The sequence below is a fragment of the Callorhinus ursinus genome, unplaced genomic scaffold (genome assembly GCF_003265705.2).
Source record: "Callorhinus ursinus isolate GAN/ISIS: 27379988/994484 unplaced genomic scaffold, GSC_fseal_2.0 scaffold5, whole genome shotgun sequence".
Taxonomy (NCBI): domain Eukaryota; kingdom Metazoa; phylum Chordata; class Mammalia; order Carnivora; family Otariidae; genus Callorhinus; species Callorhinus ursinus.
In genome coordinates this window covers 14,484,117-14,508,505 of record NW_027397067.1, presented here as the reverse complement: position 1 = coordinate 14,508,505, position 24,389 = coordinate 14,484,117, and the positions used below count along the sequence as shown (strand labels likewise).

General features: G+C 36.9%; 1 protein-coding gene across 3 annotated transcripts in view; it reads right to left on the bottom strand.

Annotated features, from left to right (window-relative positions):
* The window catches only part of NKAIN3 (sodium/potassium transporting ATPase interacting 3), a 609,650-nt gene that overhangs the window by 273,989 nt on the left and 311,272 nt on the right, over positions 1-24,389 (bottom strand). For all 3 annotated transcript variants that reach the window (XM_073892813.1, XM_073892812.1, XM_073892811.1), the window contains exon 2: positions 3,326-3,463. In XM_073892813.1, the coding sequence (XP_073748914.1) occupies positions 3,326-3,463 (138 nt within the window). The remainder of the gene's footprint in view (positions 1-3,325; positions 3,464-24,389) is intronic.

Sequence of the window (24,389 nt, the reverse complement as noted above, 5' to 3'; positions counted from 1 at the left end):
AGCAAAGGAGCAATTTTATGAGCTTTGATTTTCCATGCCAGGAAGCCAGAAGTGTGCCGATAGACACTGTAGAGCTTGTTCTGCGTGGTCCTTTACCATAACCATTTTCATAAGGGTTTATGAATTTAATTCTTTAAATTCAGCTGTGATAAACCCTGTTTGTTGTCAGAAATGGCAGTAACTTACACTCTGTGTTTCAGTGCTCCAAAATGTCTGTTACTTTGAAATGGATTAAATTTAACCGGCATTATGGGTGATTGTTTCAGCCAACAAAGGAGGCTAATACTAAGAATACTGCAGGTGAGTTGGAGAAAAAATCTCCTGCAATCAAAATCTCTTTCCCTGCTCAGTGAAAAGTCAGTATGAATTTCTGATCCAGGACTCCTTTCATTGCCACTGAAAAGTTGGTGCCTCCTGAGGCACACCTTGACTAACCTGACATACGCCATATTTGTTTTCTGACTTTTTCATACTAGAATTAATCCCAGGCCACCAGTGGTAGATCCAAACCAAAGGATTCATGGAAACAACTCAGGGATGAACTGCCCGTGGTGTGAAGAAGGTAACATGGCCTAGCCATCCTTCCAATAACAACGTGATCTTCCCATCAAAGGCAGTCTTTGTGAACAGATTTCGCATGCTTGTGGATTAAGGACTCTTCAACCATTTCTCCCCGGTGGACAATTTATACCCATGTTAGAACAAGAGGTAATCTGGAATCCCACACAGGTAACAATATTCTGTGATCAGCTGAGGTGGCAGGGCAGGATTATTTTCAATATCAAAATTTATACCAGCAATGCCACCATATAATCTGGAATCTGGTGGTGAAACAAAGGATAATAATGATAAATCAACTTCAAGAACCTAACAATAACACATCCAGTTCTGCCATTTAAACATGTGGGTTCCTGGGGTAGGTCACTTAACCTCTCCTTGTCTGTAAAATTAGGGATGCTAACACATACCCATAGGTATTTGTGAAAATTAAACCCAACAGCATCTTTAGTATGGAGGCCTTTCCCATCAATTCATTGCTTTCTTTCTCTTCCCGTCCTGGGATATGGTCTTAAATAAGATGGCAAACCAACAAACAAAAAAGGTAGAAATTTGATTGCCACCTGCATTAAAAGAGAAAATCCACATGAGCAAAAACATGGATTGTTTTTCTAATAGATTTTTCTTGAAGATTCTTAAAGATCTAAATCCTCCTTCTCCTATGCACAAAAGGGAAAAGGGGGAGAGGGAATCAAAGAAAAGACACCAGAGAAAGAAATGACACCAGTTCTATCATGAATGGACTCTGAACAGATAAGGAACTACATGCGGAAAACACTCCTTTCATCACCTTTCATCACTTCCACAGACCCCTGGTCTGTATTTGATCACCAACATGCCCACACTTAAAACAAGGTAGAAACCTAATGGTAGAAATCTAATAAATAGGATTTGAATGAATAAGTTAATGAAGAAAAGGAGGAAGAAAGTTAAGAAAGTAGGGGCACTTGGCTGGCTCAGTCAGAAGAGTGTGTGACTTGATCTCAGGGTCGTGAGTTTGAGCCCCACATAGGGTGTAGAGATTACTTAAATAAATAAAATTAAAAAAAAAAAAGAAGGGAGGGTAGGAAGGGAGCAGAAAAGGGGAGAAGGAAAGAAGGGAAGGAGAGAGGACAGACTGATTGTGAGATCCATGCTTGGTCAGGTGGTCAGCCAAGGATATTCTTAGATTTTATCTGGCTAAGAGCTAGCCAAGAGTTTTAAGCCAGTGATTTAGGAAAATGCAAAGGACACACTGAAAGGTAGGAAGGCTGAAAGCAGGCAGGAAGTCCATATCCTGGAAAGAAAAAGCAGAAGCTTCAACCAAGGCAGTAGCTGTGAGAGTGTGTAAAGCTAGTATGTAGAGGGCATGATTATCAGGACTAGGTAATGTCACTAATGTGTACCAATAGCTTCATTCCAGAAAGGCGACTGGTTTCACAGCCACCTGGCATTTGGGGCTTCCGCAGAACACCAACATCATAAAATAAAAGTCTGCAGTGAGTCAAAGTGCTGTGTTTATAGCAACAAACTAGAAAACAGAATCCAATATAATAGTTTGATATTATGCATATTGAAGTGTTTTATGCTACAAGTCCTACTCCATGAGACATCCTTCTAGCAGATTATACAGTGCCTTAGCAGAAGCTGGCTTTCAGAGAATAAAAGTAAAGCAGAAATTGTTTAGTCCCTGCAGCTGGCTGAGTGATATCAAACTTCCCTAATGCCCCGGGCAGCCATTTTGAGTTCAGAGTCGGCTGTGGGCCAATTATGTTCACCTCTGTGATATGGGGAAAGATACAATAAAAAACCAATTTGAGATTCAAAATAGAGAATTAATGTATTCACAGGAAAATGTGTAGCTTTATTCGTTCCATAGTTGTGCCTGGATTAAATCAAATTTGAAAGAGGGCATATGTTTAAGTCTATGGTTTTCTTCTAGTGAGCCAATGTCCCTGCATTGCAAGAAAATACTCACTAATCCTACTGAACACTGTATATTTATTTAGGCTCAATGAGTATTTTAGGTATGTTATTCCTAGTTACAATCACTTATATAGGCTTATTTCTCACAATCTTACACATGTAGCCTAAAATACTGCCGCCTTTTATAGAACACCAATTATTGTGAATAATTCCCATTCAATTGTGGAATATAGTATACACTTCATTAAACTGCCCTGCAACAGAGCGTCTCCTGACCATGTTTGGTATAGTTGGAGTATGGAATTAACATTTCAAATTTATCTTAAAAAAATGGAGACATGTTCAATGATATAAAGTATGAAATACATTAGGGATGAGTGCTAAATAACCTTCAGTACATGCCTTTGTAATGTCCTAAATCATTTAAAAGTAAATATTATTATGTTAGCAGTTATATTATTGTTATCAGTTAGTAAACAGTTATGGCTATGAAGGTTTGCTTTTTAGTGACGTGTATCATGGAAATGACAGTTAATGCACATTTATGTCTCATCATGACATCCAGACCACAGCCAGATCTCCTACTCTATCCAAACCCTGTTTTAGATTTCCTTGTGAAACTTGAATTCATTTACACAGTGTGTTGGACTATGTGTCTCACACTTACACTCATGTTGCTTTGATCTCACTGTAAACATTCACTGAGTCATTTTTCCCACAGATTAGCATCTCCAAACAGAATTTAATACCTAAAGGTTCGAACAGCAATACCACATCATATCCAAGGGAACAACTTAATGATATTTCATTAATCTTCTTTTAGTAATTTTGTAGCAAGAGACAGGATAAAAATAAAACTTACCACCACAATATATCGAGGTCTGTACTGAATGGTTCCAAACAAACCCAATATGACGACTATTATATGTAGAAAATTTCCAAGAATTGGTGCCCACTGGAAGCCAAGGAAGTCAAAGATTTGCCTCTCCAATGCTGAGAGCTAAAATAAAGCAAAGAGAGTCCATTAGCATCTAATCCTAGCATCATCACACCATTTTAATATTTATTTCATGCCTAGAGAAGTCTCCAGATTCAATTTCAATCACACTTATGGACATCATCATCACTAAAGTTGTGACACCCATTTCATGTACTGTTTTATGCAACTTCTCTCTGAAAATATGCTAAGACAACTTTGAGGTTATAAAGTATAATGAGATTTTAAACCCATCTGGAGAGCTTGACATATACTCCTTAAATCATTTTCTCAGTAGAAAATCCTGGCAGATATTTTAGAGTATCATATTCTATGATATGAGTTCATCATTTTTTTTAAAAGATTTTATTTATTTATTTGAGAGAGAGTGAGCACAAGGCGGAGGGGGGCAGAGGGAGAAGCAGACTCCCTGCTGACGGGGTAGCCTGACATGGGGCTTGATCCTAGGACTCTGAGATCAGGACCTGAGCCAAAGACAGCCACTGAACTGACTGAGACATCCAGACACCCTGAATTCTTAATTTTTTTTAAAGATTTTATTTATTGAGTCGCCTGGGTGGTTTAGTAGTTAAGCGTTTGCCTTTGGCTCAGGTTATGGTCCCAGGGTCCTGGGATCGAGCCGAGCATCGGGGCTCCGTGCTCTGCGGGAAGCCTGCCTCTCCCTCTCCCACTCCCCCTGCATGCGTTCCCTCTCTCGCTGTGTCTCTGTCAAAAAAATAAATAAAATCTTTTAAAAAAATTAAAAAAAAAACAAAGATTTTATTTATTTATTTGAGAGAGAGCGTACAGAAGAAGGGGGATGGGGCGGTGAGGGAGGGACAAGCAGACTTCTCACTGAGCGGGGAGCCTGATGTGACTGGATCCCAGGACCCTGGGATCATGATCTGAGCCTGAAGGCAGATGCTGAACTGACTGAGCCACCCAGGCGCCCCCCTGAGTTCATCATTTTTTTAAGTAAAATGATTGGTTTAGTATAACACACTAGAAAAAATTAACTACAGGCTTGAATGCTAGAACTGGTATATGATTTTGGAAAAAAAAAACAAAAACAAAAACCCAAATCTCCTACTCACCCCTGCCTTCTTGTAAGAAACATAAATTACCAAATATGTTTGGTTTCTCTGCTTTCACTAGTCCATCATTGATGATAATGACTAACCACTTTTTCAAAATGAAGCTTACTGATTTATTTAGCTCTGGGCTCAACGATCCCATGTAAAACTAAGTCAAGTAATTCCTTTGGATCATATTTTATTGAGATCATATACCTACATGAAAATTCATCCAGATTAGGCAAAATCCATTTTGAATAGAGAATTAAAAATTACGGGATCATTACAATTGTAGACTTGCCACAGTTTATTATATTTGCATTATATACAATTATATTTTAATCAATTATACAGTGTACTAAAATATACACTTAAATAATTGTGTATGATTGATGAAACAGATAAATTTCATATAGTCCAGTGAATGCCAATAATGTCATTATCATATTTAAATGATATTTATTGTATTCTATACCTAAACATTTTATAGTTCCACCTGCTGTTTTGGACACTAATTTTACACACTTCAGGCATTTTTCTAGATTTGCTTTGATAAAACAGTAATTCTAATAAAATGATCCAACGATTAGCTATGTTGACGGCACTAGAAACTGCAGATTTTAAATGAAAATGGTACCCTAGGTATTTTTCTAGTTATGTGGCAGGTGTATGCCTGAATAGCTTTAATTTCCTTGGACATAAAGAAATGTCCTCCATCCAGAAAGCTGAATTTACCTTGGTTAAAATTCACCTTCAGCAAGCTGTGGAGGAGAAGAGAAACGATCAAACACCTAAAGAGAACCACACCAGAACCACATTCATTTCATGGGCATTTCCTGATCATCAAGTGATCTGTCACCATCCCCTGCTCACACAAATGAGAGGATGCACAGACATGGCTAAAATGCAAAATAATCAGAGCAAGGTAAGAAGCAGCACCATATTTTCAGTTTTCAATCCCGTTTGTCTGTTCATGACTCTAATTAGTTCCCTGGAACGTTCCCCTAAAAATGCAGCATTTTATTTATTGGCCCATCAGCGATGTAAATATGCAGTTTTTTTTTTATGTCCAAACAGGATGGATGTGCTCAGATAAAAAAGAAAGCTTGAAGAGCAGCTGCAGGCAATTTATTCTGAAAAGCAACCCTATTTTAAAGCTGTCGCGCATCACAAAAACCTTTAAAGTGAACTTCTCAAACAGAGGAAAATCCATTTTCTTTTCTGTCAGAAGATGCATGAATAGCATTCTCTTTTATGATATTAAAGAAAACACACATAATGAAAGAGAAGCGGAATTAACACCACTTATTAGAAAATCTGCTTGCTTTCTTGGAGACACTGTATCTATTAAATTTATTCTCTGATAACTTACTTAAAAATGATTCATGATGACTTAAGATAAGAGCACAAATGAAAGGCCAGAAAAAAATCTAAACAGGGAGGGGATCATATCGAGGATTAAAAGAGAGGCAGTTTTAATAACTCTTCAAACCATGAAAAGTAAGTTTCAGTAGTTGACCCAGAACAACAAGGGTTTGAACTGCACAGGTTCTTATATAAGGATTTTTTTCGGTAAGTACAGGATGGCACTGTAAATGTATGTTCTCTTATGATTTTCTTAATAACATTTTCTTTTCTCTAGCTTACATTATTGTAAGAATACAATATATAATACATAAAACATACAAAATATGTGTTAATTGATGGTTTCTGTTATTATAAGCCTTCCAGTCAACGGTAGGCAATTGGTAGTTAAATTTTGGGAGAGTCAAGAGTTATATTTGGATTTTCAACTGTGGGTGGGGAAGGGTTGGTGTTCCTAACCCTCCTGTTGTTCAAGGGTCAACTATGTTGTATTTTAAAATGTCAACTAACAACAAAAGCCCTTCCAAAATAAACAGAACACCATTGCATTTTTTACTGTATTGTTTGATCTAATTTCTAAGTTAAGTTATTTTGTCATTTAGTTTATAGGCAGATATCGTCTCTCTAAATGTCATAATCTCTAGAGACACCACTTACTCCTTAGAGCTTGACATTAATAATAATGACCCAGAGCCACTAAATGAAGTTAAATGAGATCCAGTTTGCTTTGTTAACTCATAGAGGATGGATTTATTTTAGAAATATCTCTGTCAAAATGGTTCTCATCAGTGGAGCAGGCCTGGGAGTACAGACTGGGTGCATCTCTTCCCAAATTCATGGTCAGTGACTTCAAGTCGGAAACTTGACATCAACCATTATGGGAATATGTACAACATGGACATTGGGAAATGCTAAAAATCGGAGTTTTGTTTGTTATGAGAATCTATTGTTAAATGTTACCTGTGCACCACTGAATACAGCACCTAGAAAACAGTGGTTCTGATTCAGAATGGTAATGAAAGGAAGTGATCAAATGTGCACTGTAGCATGAACACAAAGCATCCAGACCTGATGAGCACAGAGAATGGAGGGCTCAAAGATGGTACCAGCAGAGATGCCATAACTAAGAAGAGAATGACCGAGACATCTGAAGAATTTGAGGTATAAATGTAGAGAATTCAAGAAAACATAGGCAATAAGACACTCCAGAGAAAGCAAAAAACCAACTGGTCACCTGTGTAAAACAGGAAGCAGTGGTCTAAAGAACAATGAAATAATTTCTAAGTGAACCGTAAAGTAGGTAAGACTCTGGAAGCTGTAAGAATATGAGGAAAAAGGATATGTTTCTTTTCCTAATAAGATAAAAAATAAATTCAATCAGAATCTTAATAATAATGGAAGGAAAGATGAGAGATAGAAAGAAGGAAGGAAGGAGGGAAGGGAGGAAGAAAGGGAGGGAGGGAGGAAAGAGCACCAAATCAGTGATGCAAGGAAAGCATGGTTCAAAGATACCAAGCAAATTAGAATGGGGAGTTATTTTGAATGTAAATATGAAGAAGCCATTCAAACATTTTCCTTGAGTGGCAGAGGGATGGGAACCATTGGAACTATTGGAGAGAAATGTAACCCTAGCTCATACTTGGGGCTGCGTGAAAAATAGTCCATACTCACTATAATGTAAATGTTGCTTACTGGATTATAGCTTTCAGAATAAAATTGTAGAAAGTCTGAAGGTCTTCATTATGCTTATGGAACAAAATGTAAGTGCGATTTGATCATATAAAGCATATTTAACAAGAGTTGGGAAATGGTTTATGTTTAATGTTCTGTATGTATGGCAATGGGAATGGAGTGTGCTTTAAACTTCTTTCTGCAGGGTCAGGCACTTCCTTTTACCAGGCTCCAAGGTGGGAATATTCCCTATAAATCTATGAATCATTAACTGCAACCCACTTTAACCACACATACCAATAATTTAAGAAATATTTGCTTCCTTATTTTATGTCCACACAAATAGGAGCACCTTTAAAACACAGTAACTTTTTTATTGATCCATATATTATGTTTAATGATTCACATGGTATTTTGCTTAACTGCTTGTAATTATTACTAATTGTGAAAATTAATTTATACTTAAAGAGCTACAAAAACTCCAGGTGACCAAACATTTCCCTAGGCTGGGTCTACACAATAAGCTTCTGCTCAAACAAAAGCTGGGTTAGAATATTCATTCTTAAGGAGTGAGTACCTTGGAGATTCAACTTCCCAGTAAGAAAAGTGAGCTGGCTTTTGCTCTCATTCCCCTTGGACTTTTCCCCTACTCACCGGAGGCAGACACAATAAAAAAGATCAAAACAAGGTTTTTCATGTTGGCAGAATCATAAGAAAGCATTTAATCAAAGCATAGTTCTATAAAAGACTGAGAAATTGAAGCATATTGTATGACTGATATTCTCATCTGTATAACCTCTAGCCTAGGGATTCCTGCAGTCAGTATTTTATAACCATGAAGGATCAAATCTTTCCTTAAGTGGGAATTTAAAAGCTCTAACATTCCTGTTAGCTAAATTGATATACCTCAGGCCCTTTCAGTTAAGTTTTGAGTTACTAGAGTAGGTTTCTTTGTGTCTAGGAAGTCCATGTAGCCCTCCTCTCCACCACCATCATCCTTGCTTCCCCTGCTCTAAAATCTCATGGCTACTCAACTCCCAGAGGATTTTTCATGCTTGGAGGTGATAATACCCAACTTGTATGCTCACAGACCTGTCTTAGGCCAAATTATGGTCTTATATTTCAAGCTATACTTTGTGAATATTTCTTCATGGCTCTAAAAAAAGGATCAATAGCATTTATATAATGATTCTGTTTCATAGAGCCATGTCACAAAGAGTTCTAACAACCTGGAGATTTACCACTATGCTAAAGTAGGCGCTATTCCAGAGAAGTTTCTGTGTGTTTGTAGATAGGTAACCAAGCCTTAGGAGGTATGTGTTTCTCTTCTAGTGTGTCCAAGAATTCTAGATATGGCCTGTTCGTGATTTGGTTCATCCAATAAAGACAGGAATAATGTTAAGGGCTTCACAATTTCTGCCTGGTTTTACATTATCTTTGGTAGGGGTAGATGGCAAAGGTTATTCCATTGAATCTAGAAACCAATCATTTAGTGAAATGAAGAAAGCCAAATCAAGTTTAATATATCACCTCCTTTTTCTGTTGCTTGATTTTTAGTACCTTCTCCAGTGGCTGAATGGCTATTAGTGTTTATGTAGCTAGATGTGGCGGAACCGTGAATGCTAGGGGGAGTATTTTTCCTTAATGCCAGGTATGACTAAGTTGTTCGTCGAAACGTTACTAGGAGTTCTCACAAATCTTCTCGCACCTATAGGAAGGTTTCTTTCCAGAAAATCTCATTGAAGTAGTATTAAAATTCAAAACTTATGATGTAGGTATTAGGATTCTGATGTAAGTCCACAGAAGTAGCTCTAAAGCTCTACCAACAAGGAATAATGGAAAGGAAAGGACAAATATTTCCAGTACATATACTAGGATACATACATCTCAGTAATATCCTATTTGATATTTCCAGTACATGTACTAGGATACATACATCTCAGTAATATCCTATTTGAAATGTATTTGAAATGAAAATATTATGAATAAGCCCTTATTTTTTGCCTAGAAAATAATCACTTTCATGTCAATAATGAGGAAAATTACTTGGGCTATGTGATACTTAATGATCAATAGCAATACTCAGCACTTAAGTAGCAGTTTTTATTTTCAAGTCGCTCTATTAACCAAATTCAAGATACTCTGACTTCTTCAAGAAGAATTAATTGAAAGAGAATTTGTAGTAGTTGGTCTTTCTAGAGTCCAAAGTATGCTTTGAACAGCAGGCATTACAAAAACCACAAGATACCAGATCATATATGAAATGATTAATGAATGTAATGCAGAAAGACTGGAGAGACAAGCATAAAATAGTTTCAAAAATACTTTTAATCCAATCACTAGAATGTCATCGGTGATTTCTTTTTAGATTTAGTTTTTTGAACCTAAAACCAATTATCTTTTCTTTTGTGTAAATTCATTTGTTCAGCATGTACCACTTCACAGTTGCTAGGATGTAGACTCTGAGGGTATAAGGATGAATGGCAGAATTCTTGGACTGGAGAAGTTAGTTCATACTTTAGTGGGGAAGAAAGACATAGACCAAATAATTATAATAAAATATATATACTGTGGTACAGCAGTGTTCAAAGAGCTAGAGGAACACAGAGAAAAGTGATTTAACCTCTGCCTGGCATGACCGGCATGTTTAAGACACCTTTACAAAAAAGGTGCCTATTGAGCATGGTTCCCAAAGAATGGTCAAAATTTTTCATGCAAAGAAGAGTGGGGGCAATTAGATTAACAATGAAATACAATTAAAGAGCAATTACTTAAACAATCAATTAAATAATTAAACAATTTGTTAAATTAATTAGAGAACAATTAAAGCAAAAGGCACAGCAGAACATTTCAGAGTGCAATAAAATGCCAATTTTAGTTCCACTAAATTTAAGTCCACTTTCAGGAATTTATCTTAATTGGACAAGTCGAGGCAACATTGCATAGTGTTAGATACATAGACCCTTGAAACAGCCTGGCTGGTTTCAAATCCTGACTGTCTCTTATTAACATGTGATCCTGGGCAATATACTTAAATTCTCTGTGTCATGGCTCCTCATCTGTAAAATGATAGAATCTATTTCATCATGTTGTTTTGTAGACTGAATGAGTTGATATATATAAGACACTTAAATCTGTGCCTGATGCCCATATATATGCACACATATCATACACAAACATATGTCTGTGTGACATATATGTATATGTGTGTATACGTGTGCATATATACACTATATCTATGTATCTCCATCTATCTATCTATCTATATATATACATGTTTGCTCATATAAGGATGTTCACAAAAGTGATGTTCATAATGAAGGGGGATAGAAAACTAAGTGTCCAATATTATGACATATTAAAAGTATATGTTGGTAAGATGAACCACTACATATCCATATAAAATAATGTAGATCGATATGTATTGATTTAAAAAAAACTGATCATAATATATTACGTAGGACAAAATCATGTGTACATATAATAACATTCTACTTGATAACAAGAAACGTATCTAGTCATTCAATCAACATATTTTGAGACCTTACTAAGTTTATGAAATGTTTGTGTAGCTATCCATGTAAATCTGTGTGTAGAAACATACAACATTAAATCCACTTGTCTAAATTGTAACCGAATACTGGAATCTTAGTCATTTAAATGTTACTGCTATTCAAGTTTTTCTAAAAATTTTACTCAATGAACATGGATTACCTAAGAAAAAGATTTGTGCTTTCTCCCATCATGTCTCTCTCTCTCCCACTCTCTCTCTCTCCCCCTCTCATTCTGTGCGTGTGCATGTGCTTTCTACCTTAATCCACACTATTTTACATGGACAGCATACATACTGAAACAAAACATCAAGAAGCACGTTTAATCTCATGCGTGTCATAGTCTGGTCTATTTTATTTTATCTCGTTAGCAGTGCAAGTCTGGACCAACTAAATTGATTTCCAACCTACCAGTTGGTCAAGAATTGTTGTTTGCTAAGCACTGGTATAGCACACATGCTGTGGAAGATACTTCATCAGGGGAAGATGAAGAGCAAAGTGCCTGGCTAAAGAGTTTGTGATTTACCTTGTTAAGAAGCCATTAAAGGTTTTATCTCTATTTATGCTCTAAAAGAGTTTCATAAACTATGAGTCTATGAAACTCTAAAAGAGTTTCATAAACAGCATTATGCTTTAGAAAACCCCTCCATCAGAGGTTTGGAAGTGTTTTTATCCTGTTTTGTACTGGGAATAGAGCGGTAATGGGGGTAAAGTAAGACTTGGATTGAAGGTAGGGCACACGGTGGAAGGTATTGCAATTTTCACATGAGAGACGATGGAGCCCTGAACTAAGAAGTAAGACAAGGGAAATCAGAACAGAGACAGTGTAGAAATATTCAAGAATGAAATTTAATGGCCACTTATATGTGAGAGGTGAAGGAGAGCCCAGGTCAACTTGGCTTACATCTTTGCTCTGACCAAAGAAAACTTGGGGGGTGAATACTGTTACAGTCATTAAAAGTGAGGTGAAAGATTACAGTTTTGAAGCTGATGTGTTTGAACTCCTTACAAATCTTACGCAGCATCAAATTACATATTCCAACTGTGGGCTTTCCCTATCCTTTTTTTTTTCTTCAAAGATGGATTACAACCTAGTGTGGATGGTCCACCGGTAGACTGTGACCTTGATAATAACTCAAAGCAAGGAACTGTGAACTTTGCCACTGAACTCAATACAGGTACGGAAACCTCCTCCTTTCTGTCAATATGTGCATAAAAAGTCAACTTAGGTTAAGCCAAATATAATTTGAATAACTGAAATAATAGTAAGAACTGGGTAAAAAACATGCTCTAAGGAAACCTAAAGCCTACTAAAAATAACTTCTCGGTTACCTACTGTGAGGGATTATTTTAAACGCTAGTCTTCTTATATCAACCCAGTTAGCTTAGCTAAATATACAAAATTTCAAGCTCCGGGGTTTAATTATAAGAAACGAGCTTCTTATAATTAAGTAAACTTTTAAAATGCTTTGGCAGCAAACATTTTAAAAGGATTCTTACATTTACCAATAGGTTCTTTTTTTTAAAAAGAAGATTTTTATTTACCTATTTGAGGGAGAGTGAGGGCAAGAGAGATCACAGAGGGAGAGGGAGAAGCAGACTCACCACTGAGCAAGGAGGTGGATGTGGAACTGGTCAGATCATGACCTGAGCCGAAGGCAGACACTTAACCGGCCACCCAGGCACCCCTTTACCGATAGGTTCTTATCCAGAGAGTGGTTTTCATACTTGTTTTCTAGTGCTGCGGACACTGATACAGATGCAGGACAAACCCATGCCATGAAGAAACTAGAGGGAGGATACTCTCGTTGAATAATACTCTGAGTAAGAATTCCGCAAAAATTAGGCATAAGGGAATAATCTGTTAGTATTTGTTCAAGGATGTCCCTTGACCTCTAAACAGTGTGATTTCATCATTTGATTCAGCTTCTAAGTATCCTTCCCCTGCCAGAAATTATCCCACAGCCTAACTCCTCCAATTTTGCCAAGCAGAAGCCGACCTTAAAAAAGGCAGTTCCAGTCCATGAATAGCTCAAGCCAGGAATAAGGCAACTATTTTAGCAAAAGCCCAAAGTGTCAATTTGTTACAGAACAGTGATTGAAGATTGAATTTCAGTCCTCCAGTGGAGCCATTATGGATCCAAGAACACTAAAGTTGAACCCCCTAGGCTGGGTGACCTATACAATCCCACAAACAGCTGGTGAGAACATGCCTGCCATGGCATTTAAGACTCCCATGGAGGTTTTACTTAAATGGCAACCCAGCATGAGAAGACGGAAGAGAGGGTTATGGGCCAAAAGTTTCTTCAAGGGCCTTTTCACATTTTTATTTGTAGTAAAGACCACCTGCAAGAATGCCTTCTTTCAAGAATTCCTTTAAAGTATCATTTCAGCAAGAAGTAGATTTTTCATTTAGGAATGAAATTAAATGTTTCTTCTTTAGAAAATGATACAGAAAAAAAAAACCAAAAACAAAACTTGAACATGTCAAAGCATCCATGCTATAGAGAAGCTCTTCTCATTTGAAAAGTAGAGTATACAGTTAACATTTAAGCAAGAAACAGTTGATGGTGTTAAAGTAGGTTAACACCATGAACTGTTTCTTTTTCTTTTTTTTTTTAGGATTTTATTTATTTATTTGATACAGAGAGACACAGCGAGAAAGGGAACACAAGCAGGGGGAGTGGGAGAGGGAGAAGCAGGCTTCCCGCCGAGCAGGGAGGCCGATACGGGGCTTGAACCCAGGACTCTGGGATCATGACCTGAGCTGAAGGCAGACCCTAAACGACTGAGCCACCCAGGTGCCCCTGTTTCTTTTTCTTACTATGGTTCTTTTTGCCTTTCTCTTGCTGTATGAATGCACTATGTAGCAGCTGCTTGAATATTCTGTTGCTGTCCATATTCTGGGAGGGGTGCTTGTAGGTGCTGCAAATGGCTGACAGTGGAACATATTCTTGGTGGTAGAACTAGTGAAAACCTCAGACAATGTTTGAGGTGTTTCTGATGTAAACTTGCATTGCATTTTCTTCTTCAGAGCTATCACTGCCCAATAGCTATGAGCTAATTTGGTGAGGTGGTCTTCATTAACTTGATATGGGTGTCTTTCATCTTCAAAGTTTCAGGGGACAAGCTGATTTAACCACTTTTTAACCATGCTCATACTTTTTGGACATTAAGATGTTTCTCAAAGGATCAGTGAAGATTGATCAGCCTCTTAGGGCCCAGTGTTTTAGATTGTAAGTGTACAAACAGACTAAATAAAACAGAACTTATCCTATGATCTGTCTTCTGGGCCCCCTCTTAGTGACAGGGGTTGAGTAAGTGTTAATTTTATGAGTTCTGGTGCAGGTATGCCGATCATACAGAGATACACTTTCAACATCTTGAGCTTTTATCACAGTCCCACTCATTCCCTTGCTTCTACTGAGGATCCATAATTGTAAAGTTCTGTGTAGGGATAATACTTTTCCCCACAATTTATGTACAATTACTATAATTACTGTTCTATACTGAGCCTTAACATGCTAATATTACAGAACATATTTGTGATACTTTGACCTATGTCTCAAAGAGCTTTATATATTTTTTAAAGATTTTATTTATTTATTTAACAGAGAGAGACACAACGAGAGAGGGAACACAAACAGGAGGAATGGTAGAGGGAGAAGCTGGCCTCCTGCTGAGCGGGGAGCCCAATGTGGGGCTCCATCCCAGGACCTTGGGATCATGACCCGAGCCGAAGACAGACACTTAACGACTGAGCCACCCAGGTGCCCCTCAAAGAGTTTATATATTAAAACAAATGAAGGACTATTGTTTTTACAAATCTATTTCCCTTTCTGATAAAGTTAGGGGAAGAAGAGGGAGCTAATATTTGCTAATCACCTACTGTGTGGTAGGTATTACATTTTTTATCATATACAAAAAATACCCTACAAAGAGGGTATTTTTGCTTTCATTTTACACAGATTTAAAGGGCAACTAATATACTCGAGAATCAACATGAGAACCTAGCTCAGTCAGGCTCCAGAGTCCAGATTCTTTACACCATAGTATGGCCTTGCCCTGAAGGTTTACATTAATTCCTATATGGCTTAAATTTTTATCAAAAATGTATATATACAGTTTATAAAGTTTACAGACATCTTCTCATTCGTGCCTGCTTCATGAATTTGTTTTCTGATCTGTGGTAGCAAGATTGTAAGAATAAATTCAATAATTTCTAGGAAGTAATTCAACAAAACAGGTAAGATTTTCTCCTGCAGAAAGATGGAGGAGGCATACTTTTCTGTATTATTCTGCTAAGTACATCTACAAACCTGAGACATTACATGTTAAATAAACATAAGACTCTGAAAGGTGGAGGGAAGAGCAACCTGAGGAATAATGAGATAGATGGTGATTTCCCTGGGTTTTCTTTTTGCTCCTATACTCCAGACTTGGAATTATAAAGCTGGTAACTCAGAAATGCCAGTGGGTGCAGACAAAGAAGTCCTTCAAAACTTGTTCTCTCTAGTCTAAGGACCAGGAAAAGGGCATTGCTAGCTCAGTAAGAGAGAAAGTTGTCCAGGTTTTAAAGTCACTTGTCATACCAAGAACCAGGAAGAACCATGAAAAAGATAATAGATGCCAACATGAAGAACAGAGAGATGTTAAAATTATCTGACAAAGATTTTAAAGCAGCCATGATAAAAATGATTCAATAAGTAATTATAAGCAGGGGCGCCTGGGTGGCTCAGTCATTAAGCGTCTGCCTTCGGCTCGGGTCATGATCCTGGGGCCCTGGGATTGAGCCCCGCATTGGGCTCCCTGCTCAGCAGAGAGCCTGCTTCTTTCTCCCTCTCTCACTCCCCCTGCTTGTGTTCCCTCTCTCACTGTGTCTCTCTCTGTTAAATAAATAAATAAAATCTTAAAAAAAATAATTATAAGCATACTTGAAACAAATGAAAAATTAGAAAGCCTTAGCAAAAAATAGAAATTCCCAGCAAAAAAAATAGGAGATATAAAGAAGAACAAAATGGAAATTTCAGGACTCAAAATATAATAACTAAAACCAAAAAGCTCAGTGGATGGGCTCAACAACAGAAAGGAGGGGACAGAGGAAAGAAGCAATAGAATGGAAGGTAGAACAATTAAAATTACTCGTTTGAAAACCATAGAGAAAACAAATTGAAAAAAAAAAATGACCAGAGACTCAAGGGCCTGTGAAACTATAACAAAATATTCAACATTTCTGTTACTGGACTCCCAGATGGAGAGAACAAAGAGGGTGAGACTGAAAAAACATTTGGTGAAGTAATGGCTGAAAACTTCCCAAATCTAGCAAGAGAAATAAACCTAGAGATTGAACAGGTTAAGTGAACCTCAACCAGAATAAATCCAAAGAAATAACATGACAAGATGCATCATAATTAAACTTCTGAAAAGTAAAGACAGGTAAATTATCTTGACAGCAGCACTTAAATTATAGGGCAAAATAATTTTAACAACTCACTTAACATGAGAAACTATGGAAGCCAGAACAAAGTAGCACAATACTTTTCAAATACTGAAAGAAAAAGAATTGCTAACTGAAAAATCTCGTACCCAGCAACAATATCCTTCAGGAATTTGTGGAAATCAAGATATTCTCAGATAAAGAATAATCAAGAAAATTTGTCATCTGCAAACTTACCCTAAAAAATTGGCTAAAGAAGCTCTTTAAACAGAAAGAAAATGATCAAAGAAGGAATCTTGAGACACCAGGAAAGAAGAAAGAACACAACAAGCAGAGATCCAGTAAATACAGAAGGCTTCCCTTCTCCTCTTGAACTTTCTAAAGTATATTTAATGATTGAAGCAAAATTTATAACATGGTTGTGGTTCCAAGTATATGTAGAAGAAATATTTAAAATAACAATATTACTAAAGGGGTAGGGTAAAGGGAAAAAGATGAGATCAGGTTTTTATATTTTACCTGAACTGGTAAAATGATGACACCAATAGACTGAGGTAAATTATGTCACCCCAAGAGAATCCACTAAAAAAGCTCTACATAAGGATATACTAAATGACACTACAGATAAATCAAAATTGAATTCTGAAAAATGTTCAAGTAACCCACAGGAAGTCAGGAAAAGGAAACAGAGAAATGAAAAAAAGTGAGAAACAAAATACAAAATAAAATGTTAGAATTTCAATCTTTAATATATCAAGAATCACATTAAATGTAAATATATCAGTTAAAAGATAGAAATTGACAAAGTGGATTAAGAAACATGACCCATCTGTATGTTATCAATAAAAAGCTAACTTCAAATAAATGACATAAGTATATAACTGGACTTACTTTTTTTAATTCAACCTGAGAATCTTTGTCTTTTAAGTCAAGCATTTTGTCCAATTATATTTAGTGTGATTAATGATATGTTTGTATTGCTTTTATTATCCTGGTTTTGTGTTTATTTTTCTTGCCATTTCTAGGCTTCTTTTTTCTAATTTTCTTCTTTTGGAATGGTCATCTTTTTCCCTTTCTATTTTCTCCTCTTATTATTTCAAGTATATGGATTTTACTTCTTTATTTAAACAATTACACCAGACTTCTTAGCATATTCATACATAAGTTATCAATGTCTACAGTTAATCATTATCTTTCTCTTCTTCCCAAACAATACAATGACCTTAGAACCCTATCATTCCCCAAATAACAATTTTTTTATGTATAGTTTTCTATATTGACATTATTATTATTGTTTGTTTTATTCAATGTTTGTATCTAATTTTTCCACTATATATCATCTTCTTCATCATTTATTCTTGTCTCTAAGACTTTTTCTCTGGGAAAACTTTTTTTTATCTGAAAAATATATTTTCAAATTTGTTAAAGGAGGGTATCTTGGTGGCGAACTCTTTCCATTCTTCTTCACTTAAAAGTATGTTTATTTCATTCAAATACTTAAAAACAATGTCAATTAAGTATATTTTGCTTCCTGCATATTAAAAAAATGTGCTGGATCATAGTTGTGCTAGTAACAAGTGAGCTAATTATTTTTCCTCTGAACACAATGTCTCCTTCCTGCTCCACCAACAGATTTCAAAATCTATGTTCTTGAAGTTTGATGAATGATTATAATGTATCTTTGTTTGGATGTCTTTTAATTTATCTTTCTTGGTAATTTTTGGTTTTCCAGTATCTGATGATTGGTGTTTTTCAGCAGTTCTGAAAACTCCTCAGTGAAAATCTCTTCAAATACTTACACTTGACCTATTCTGTTTCTCTTTTTTTCCTACCAGAACTCCATACAGGCACATAGAACTCATTACATCTTCCTCTTTTTTCATCTACATGTCTTAACTTTTGTTTTTTCCTACTGCATTCTGTATAATATCCTCAAAAATATTTTCCCATTCATCATTCCCCCCCCCATTCTTTTGAATTTTCTAAACTCATCCATGGAGTTTTAAAAAGTTAATATTATTTATTTTTATTTCTGTTAATTGTATTGGTTCTTTTTTCAATTATGCTCAGTCATTTTGCTCTTTCCTTACATTAAACCTCTCTTTTACTTCTTTATATTAATTTATACTTATTTCATGTTCTATCTCTGATATCTTTATGGGTTTAATTCAGCTTGTTTAATTCAGTTTGCTTTTTCTATTGCTTGACAGGTCTGGTGCCTTTGTTCTCTGTATATTCTGAATTGTTAATTTTGAGTCTAGTTCCTTGGAACTTTACCTGTGGGAAATTTTGTTATTTGTTTTGAAAGCAGATAACCTCCAAAAGGATTTTTATTTGCTTTTGGATTTTCATTTGTATTTGCCAGGTGATTTGAGACACTAATAGCCTGCTACTACTTGAATTTAAATTCTTTGCTTATAGATTTTCTGGATCACCCAAGTGGTGTGAATTTAGCTTACCAATCCATGTGAGGACTAATCTATTTTATGAACATTCAGGAGAAATTTTTATTTTTCTCCATGTAGTACCAGGATTGGAGGAAGACAATTTTACTTGCCTTTGGGTGGGTGGGTTGGGAGGCTTGGGTCTAGTTCTCACCTTCACTTTGAGGCTATAGCTGTTTGGGGTTCCAGCTCTATGAAAAGGTTTTTCTGGGAAAAGCTCAGGTTTAGAAAAACTTAATTTCTTATTAGTTCATTGATGCAGCTAAAACATTTTTTAAATCTGACATTTACAATTCTACCCTATTGCCAGAAATAGGTCTTCAAAGATGTTTCTGATCTCAAGTATTATATTGCCTCTATTACATGTTCCTCTTATAGAATTACAAAGAAAAATATCTTATTTCAAGGAAACAAAATTCCACTGATACGTTTTATTAGGACATTACTGACATAGGTCATCTATATGTTTTGAGACAAAGTGGAAAACTGCACTCATCTAGTTCTCCAGTAAGTGATGTTACTGTTTCATACTACACATTAGAACAAATAAAAGTAGAAGTCTTCTTTTATAATAGTGATTAAAATCTGATTTTTCATTTTAAGTTATGTGTTTTTAGAGGATCATGGATCAGACTGTGGTGAGTAGAAAAAATACTGCATGTTCATTCTCATTATGTAACATTTGAGGGCAAAACTATAGCGTGAGATATAAGGTTTTAGTAATCCAGGCCTGGGTCAGCTCATGTTTTTATCAGGTAGCACACATATAAGGAATATAGCAGTGTTTTGCACCTGGTGGGTGTATGATAAACAGTTGTCAAATAATATTCTCCTCAGAGAAAGAAAGGATACTATTTTTTTTTTTTTTGCAGTGAAAATATTCAGTGGGCAATCTTGCTTTAAATCATGATAGATGTAGTAAGAAAAAAGGGTATTTACACGAGTTGAATGAAATAAGGGCAATGGTTTGACAGGTAAAGCGGGGGAGTTTATTCTTTTGACTTGGGACATAAGGGAAATAAGGAGATGAATAACGCGATGATTTTAATGGTATATTTTTGCATTGACGTGCTAAAATGGTAACGTAAGTCTTCAAGATATACATATGACATTCTTCCCCGAATTGTCGAGTTCTGTATAACCTTTACATGGAAGGAGATTTGGGGATCTTATTTCTTTGTCTCCACCACAACCACCACCATCTGTTTTCCTCTTATAGCCATCTCTCCATGGCAACACGTATTGATTTACCAGCGTGATTGCAATTATATGGCCAACTTTATGTAACCCTGTCCTGGCAACCACGAACCCCGCAATTTTCTCTTTCTACTTTTGCATTCAGAGTCACCTTCTGGTGGCTGTGTTGCTGCATTTTAGGGCACACCACACAGAGGGGAGAGGTGGTGTTTTTTAGTCAAAGGTGACTTTTATCCCAGCAGCCATCTCAGGGCCAGAACTTCTCCAGCAGTTCTTTTGTGGAAGTTAAGGCCTGACTGGCAACTGCAAGTGTACACACTTGTCAACAGCATTAACTGAGATTTTAACATACCAAGCCAGACAAAAGAGAAGCAGGGCGGCTGCCATCAAGTTCAGAAATAGCATGTTTCTTTTTCCTTTGTTCCGCATACTGCCATTCAGGATACAGCTTAAGGAGAACTGGATGTTTCTTTAGTCACTGAATATTAACATCCAAAATAACGGGAACTGTGAATGGACCACTTATCAAGACTGGACTCTTGTTCATCTTTATGGTTCAACTAAGAAGAGCATGCAGGTGTTGCATTATGACAGATCGCCAATGCAAAGAAATCATTAAACTATCCAGAGTCAGCATACTATTTTTATTTTAAGTTAATAAAAAATAAGTCTTCTTTAAATAAATGAGAAAAGGAAGGCCTCCTTAGAAAGTAAAACATAGGACATATTAGAACTGATTACTATATGTGAATATAGCTCAAACAGTGTTCAACAAAGTCTTTAATCTTTATTTCCTCAACATTTATCTAGCTGTTGCACCACGATATTTAGAACGTGTTGAATTCAGTAGTTCCATGTTGAGTAAATGAATTATGTCCTGGCTCAAGGCATTAGAAACTCAGTGGAAAGACCCACATCCTCAACCTCTTTAGTATTTTGCACATGGTAAGGCTTGATTAAACACATTGGCAAAGAAATGTGATCAAAAGTTCATTTTTCCACTCAAATGGAGTAAAGGTAGAGCGAATGTTTCCAAGAGAGAGGTGACTCAAGCCAAAGATGCAGGATCAAATAAAATGTACATGCCCAGCAGGATCTCTGACGTGAGGTTTATCTACCAATAATATTTCAAGAGTAAGCATGTTTGACACATTTCCCATCTGACTTCTGCATGCAAAAGTCTTCTTGCAGAAAGTCCTGGCACAGTGACTGGTTAGTTTTTACAGTGATATACCCCTGTTGTCTCTGAATGCAACTCAAATTACAAACTCATTTCCAAAGGTCTCAAAACACCTGTTCAAACATAATAGCTTTTTGTCCTCTCTGACCTTTGTAGGCTGAGTTAAAAGTCCTTTTCCATCACCACACACTCAAACAATACAGTCCTAATTTCTCTCGGTTTTAAAGAGTCTTCCTTATTTTCCTCTTTTATAATAATTGCTAAGGCACAGATAAGCCTTATTTCCACAGCTCCTTTGTTTTCCCTCTTCAGCATGATTCAGTTGCACTGATATTTCAAATGAAGTTAGTTTGTGGTTAAGCAACAAGAACAACAAATTCCAAAAACCCTCTGGTCGTAAAACTTTTTGTTTAAATTACAGAAATCCTAACAAAAAAGATACTGAACTCAAGTGGAGTTGGGGAGCCTAGAGACTCAACTTTTGCCCTTGCCCATTCGTCCCATTACCCCCTATCCACTAGGGAGGAGCCGCATTTGAAAAATACTAAAGTAGATGATGAAATTTTATTCATACGTTCCAGAGTAGCCAGTAGTTTTCTCTTCTTCAAATCATTATTCACTCTAGGACTTTGCATCAACAATACAATATAAAAAAGTTTTCTTCTCTACTCTCTGTGCAGGACCAAGTGTGGGGCAAAGTCCATCCAAAGCTCACAGTTAAATTGAGGAAATGGGCAAATTAATCAGTCATACAAATGCTGTGGAACAGTGGGGGGGAGGAAAAAGAGAGCAGCAAGATGACATCGGGACCTCAACAGATCTCCAAAGTGCTTCTAGGACTCCAAGGTCAGGATTTATAAACACAATAAGGGATTTACATTGTTCTGCTTGCACCGACCAAAGACACGTTTGATTTGGTCTTGTACATTCTCTCCCCTCCCCACTTCCGATACAAAGGCAATCGTGTTCTAAGAACACGTACAATCTTTTACAATGTATAGCACACCTAATTTTCTCGGAACACCAAAGTCTTCTAATCTGTATAAAATGCAATGCTCATTTGGCCTCAGAGAAGTTTAATAAATATGGCTTTTCCTTGAGCATTTACTTTTTTTTTTTCTTAAAAGGTTTTATTTATTTATTTGACAGAGAGAGAGTGCACAAGCAGGGGGAGTGGCAGGCAGAGGGAGAGGGAGAAGCAGACTCCCCGCCGAGCAGGGAGCCCGATGCGGGGCTCGATCCCAGGATGCCAGGATCATGACCTGAGCCGAAGGCAGACACTTAACCTACTGAGCCACCCAGGCGCCCCTTGAGCATCTTACTCTATTGAAATCATTTCTGCTCTCTATCTTTGCGTAAATATTGTTTGAACATTTTTAACTGTGTTTCATTGTAGAGAATGTTTCACATTCTAACTTCAATTCAGCCATTGTCAATGCTGTTCTAGGAACCAATCTAGGCAATACCAGAGATTTAAAACAAAACCATTATTTTCCTCAAAGGGTTGAAAACTCAGTAGGGATGAAAAGTCAAGTTCCCAAATGACAAAGCAGGATGAGGTAAATGACGAAAGAGAGGTGTAAACCAAATGCTGTCCTCGTTCAAAGGGGAAGATGGAATGACAGATTCTTGAGTGTTGTCCATATTTTTCAAAAGGAAAGGAGGAGATGGTATGAAAATAAAAAGGTAAACAAGTATTTTTTTTAATTTTATTTATTTATTTGACAGAGAGAAGACACAGCGAGAGAGGGAACACAAGCAGGGGTGAGTGGGAGAGGGAGAAGCAGGTTCCCCATTGAGCAGGGGGCCCGATGCGGGGCTCGATCCCAGGACCCCGGGACCATGACCTGAGCTGAAGGCAGACGCTTAATGACTGAGCCACCCAGGCGCCCCAAAAGGTAAACAAGTTTTACTGAGGGTTGCTGGAGTGGTGGGGGGTGGGAGGGATGGGGTGGCTGGGTGATAGACATTGGGGAGGGTATGTGCTATGGTGAGCACTGTGAATTGTGGAAGACTGATGAATCACAGACCTGTACCCCTGAAACAAATAATACATTGTATGTTAATTAAAAAAAAAAGGTAAACAAGTTTTAAAGGTCATGGTTTGGCGGCAAATGGTGAAGCAAAGGAGAAAAAGAAATATTTACCAACAAAAGTGACACGATTGAAGATTCTAGAAAAGGGGTAGTCAATGTGGACAGGCAAACTATGAGTTTTTAATTATTAGTTGGTCTTCAACACTTTCTTTCCTCACTAGGAAGAGCATTTGTTTATTCTTCAATTCACATATTCGTTCTTTCAATGAAAATATATGGACGGGTCTGCTAGGCTCTAGAGGTACAAAGGTGAGCAAAAGGAGAGTTGTTTGTGCCTCTCAAAACACGAGGATGCCATAACATATGTGTTCAGGTGTTGAGTGTATGTGTGCATTCGTATGTGTAAATATAAACCCAAATATCTGAATAAAAGTTAATCTGAAGACATTTATCTAGAAGTGCAGATCATTTAAGGGAAGAAAAAGAGGGATGAAGAGAGGGAGAGAAACTGGTAGAGGGAGAAGGCTGGGAGAGAGACAAGAAGTGTGTCCACCTGCAGAAGAGAAAGGAATCCATAGGCTACACTAAGAAAAAGAATTTGTCCTCTGCCGTTAGTAAAACTATTTCAGTAAGGACTCATGCTGTCAATTTCTAGGCAGAAATTTTACTTCTCGGTAAAAATGCAAAAAGTTAACGTGACCTTCTCAGCTGCTAGCTGGTTTGACCTGATCACATCGCTTTCAAAATTTAACAGTTGTCAGCAGAAAGATGAAGGAACATACCTGTTACTGAGGCTGGATTTTACGTAAGATGAAAACAAAGGCATGATTTTATCTTTTTAAAAAAGATTATTTATTTATTTGTCAGAGAGAGAGAGAGAGCACAAGCAGGTGGAGGGGCAGAGGCAGAGGGAGAAGCACGCTCCCCGCTGAGCAGGGAGCCCAACTCAGGACTCGATCCCAGGACCCTGGGATCATGACCTGAGCCGAAGGCAGA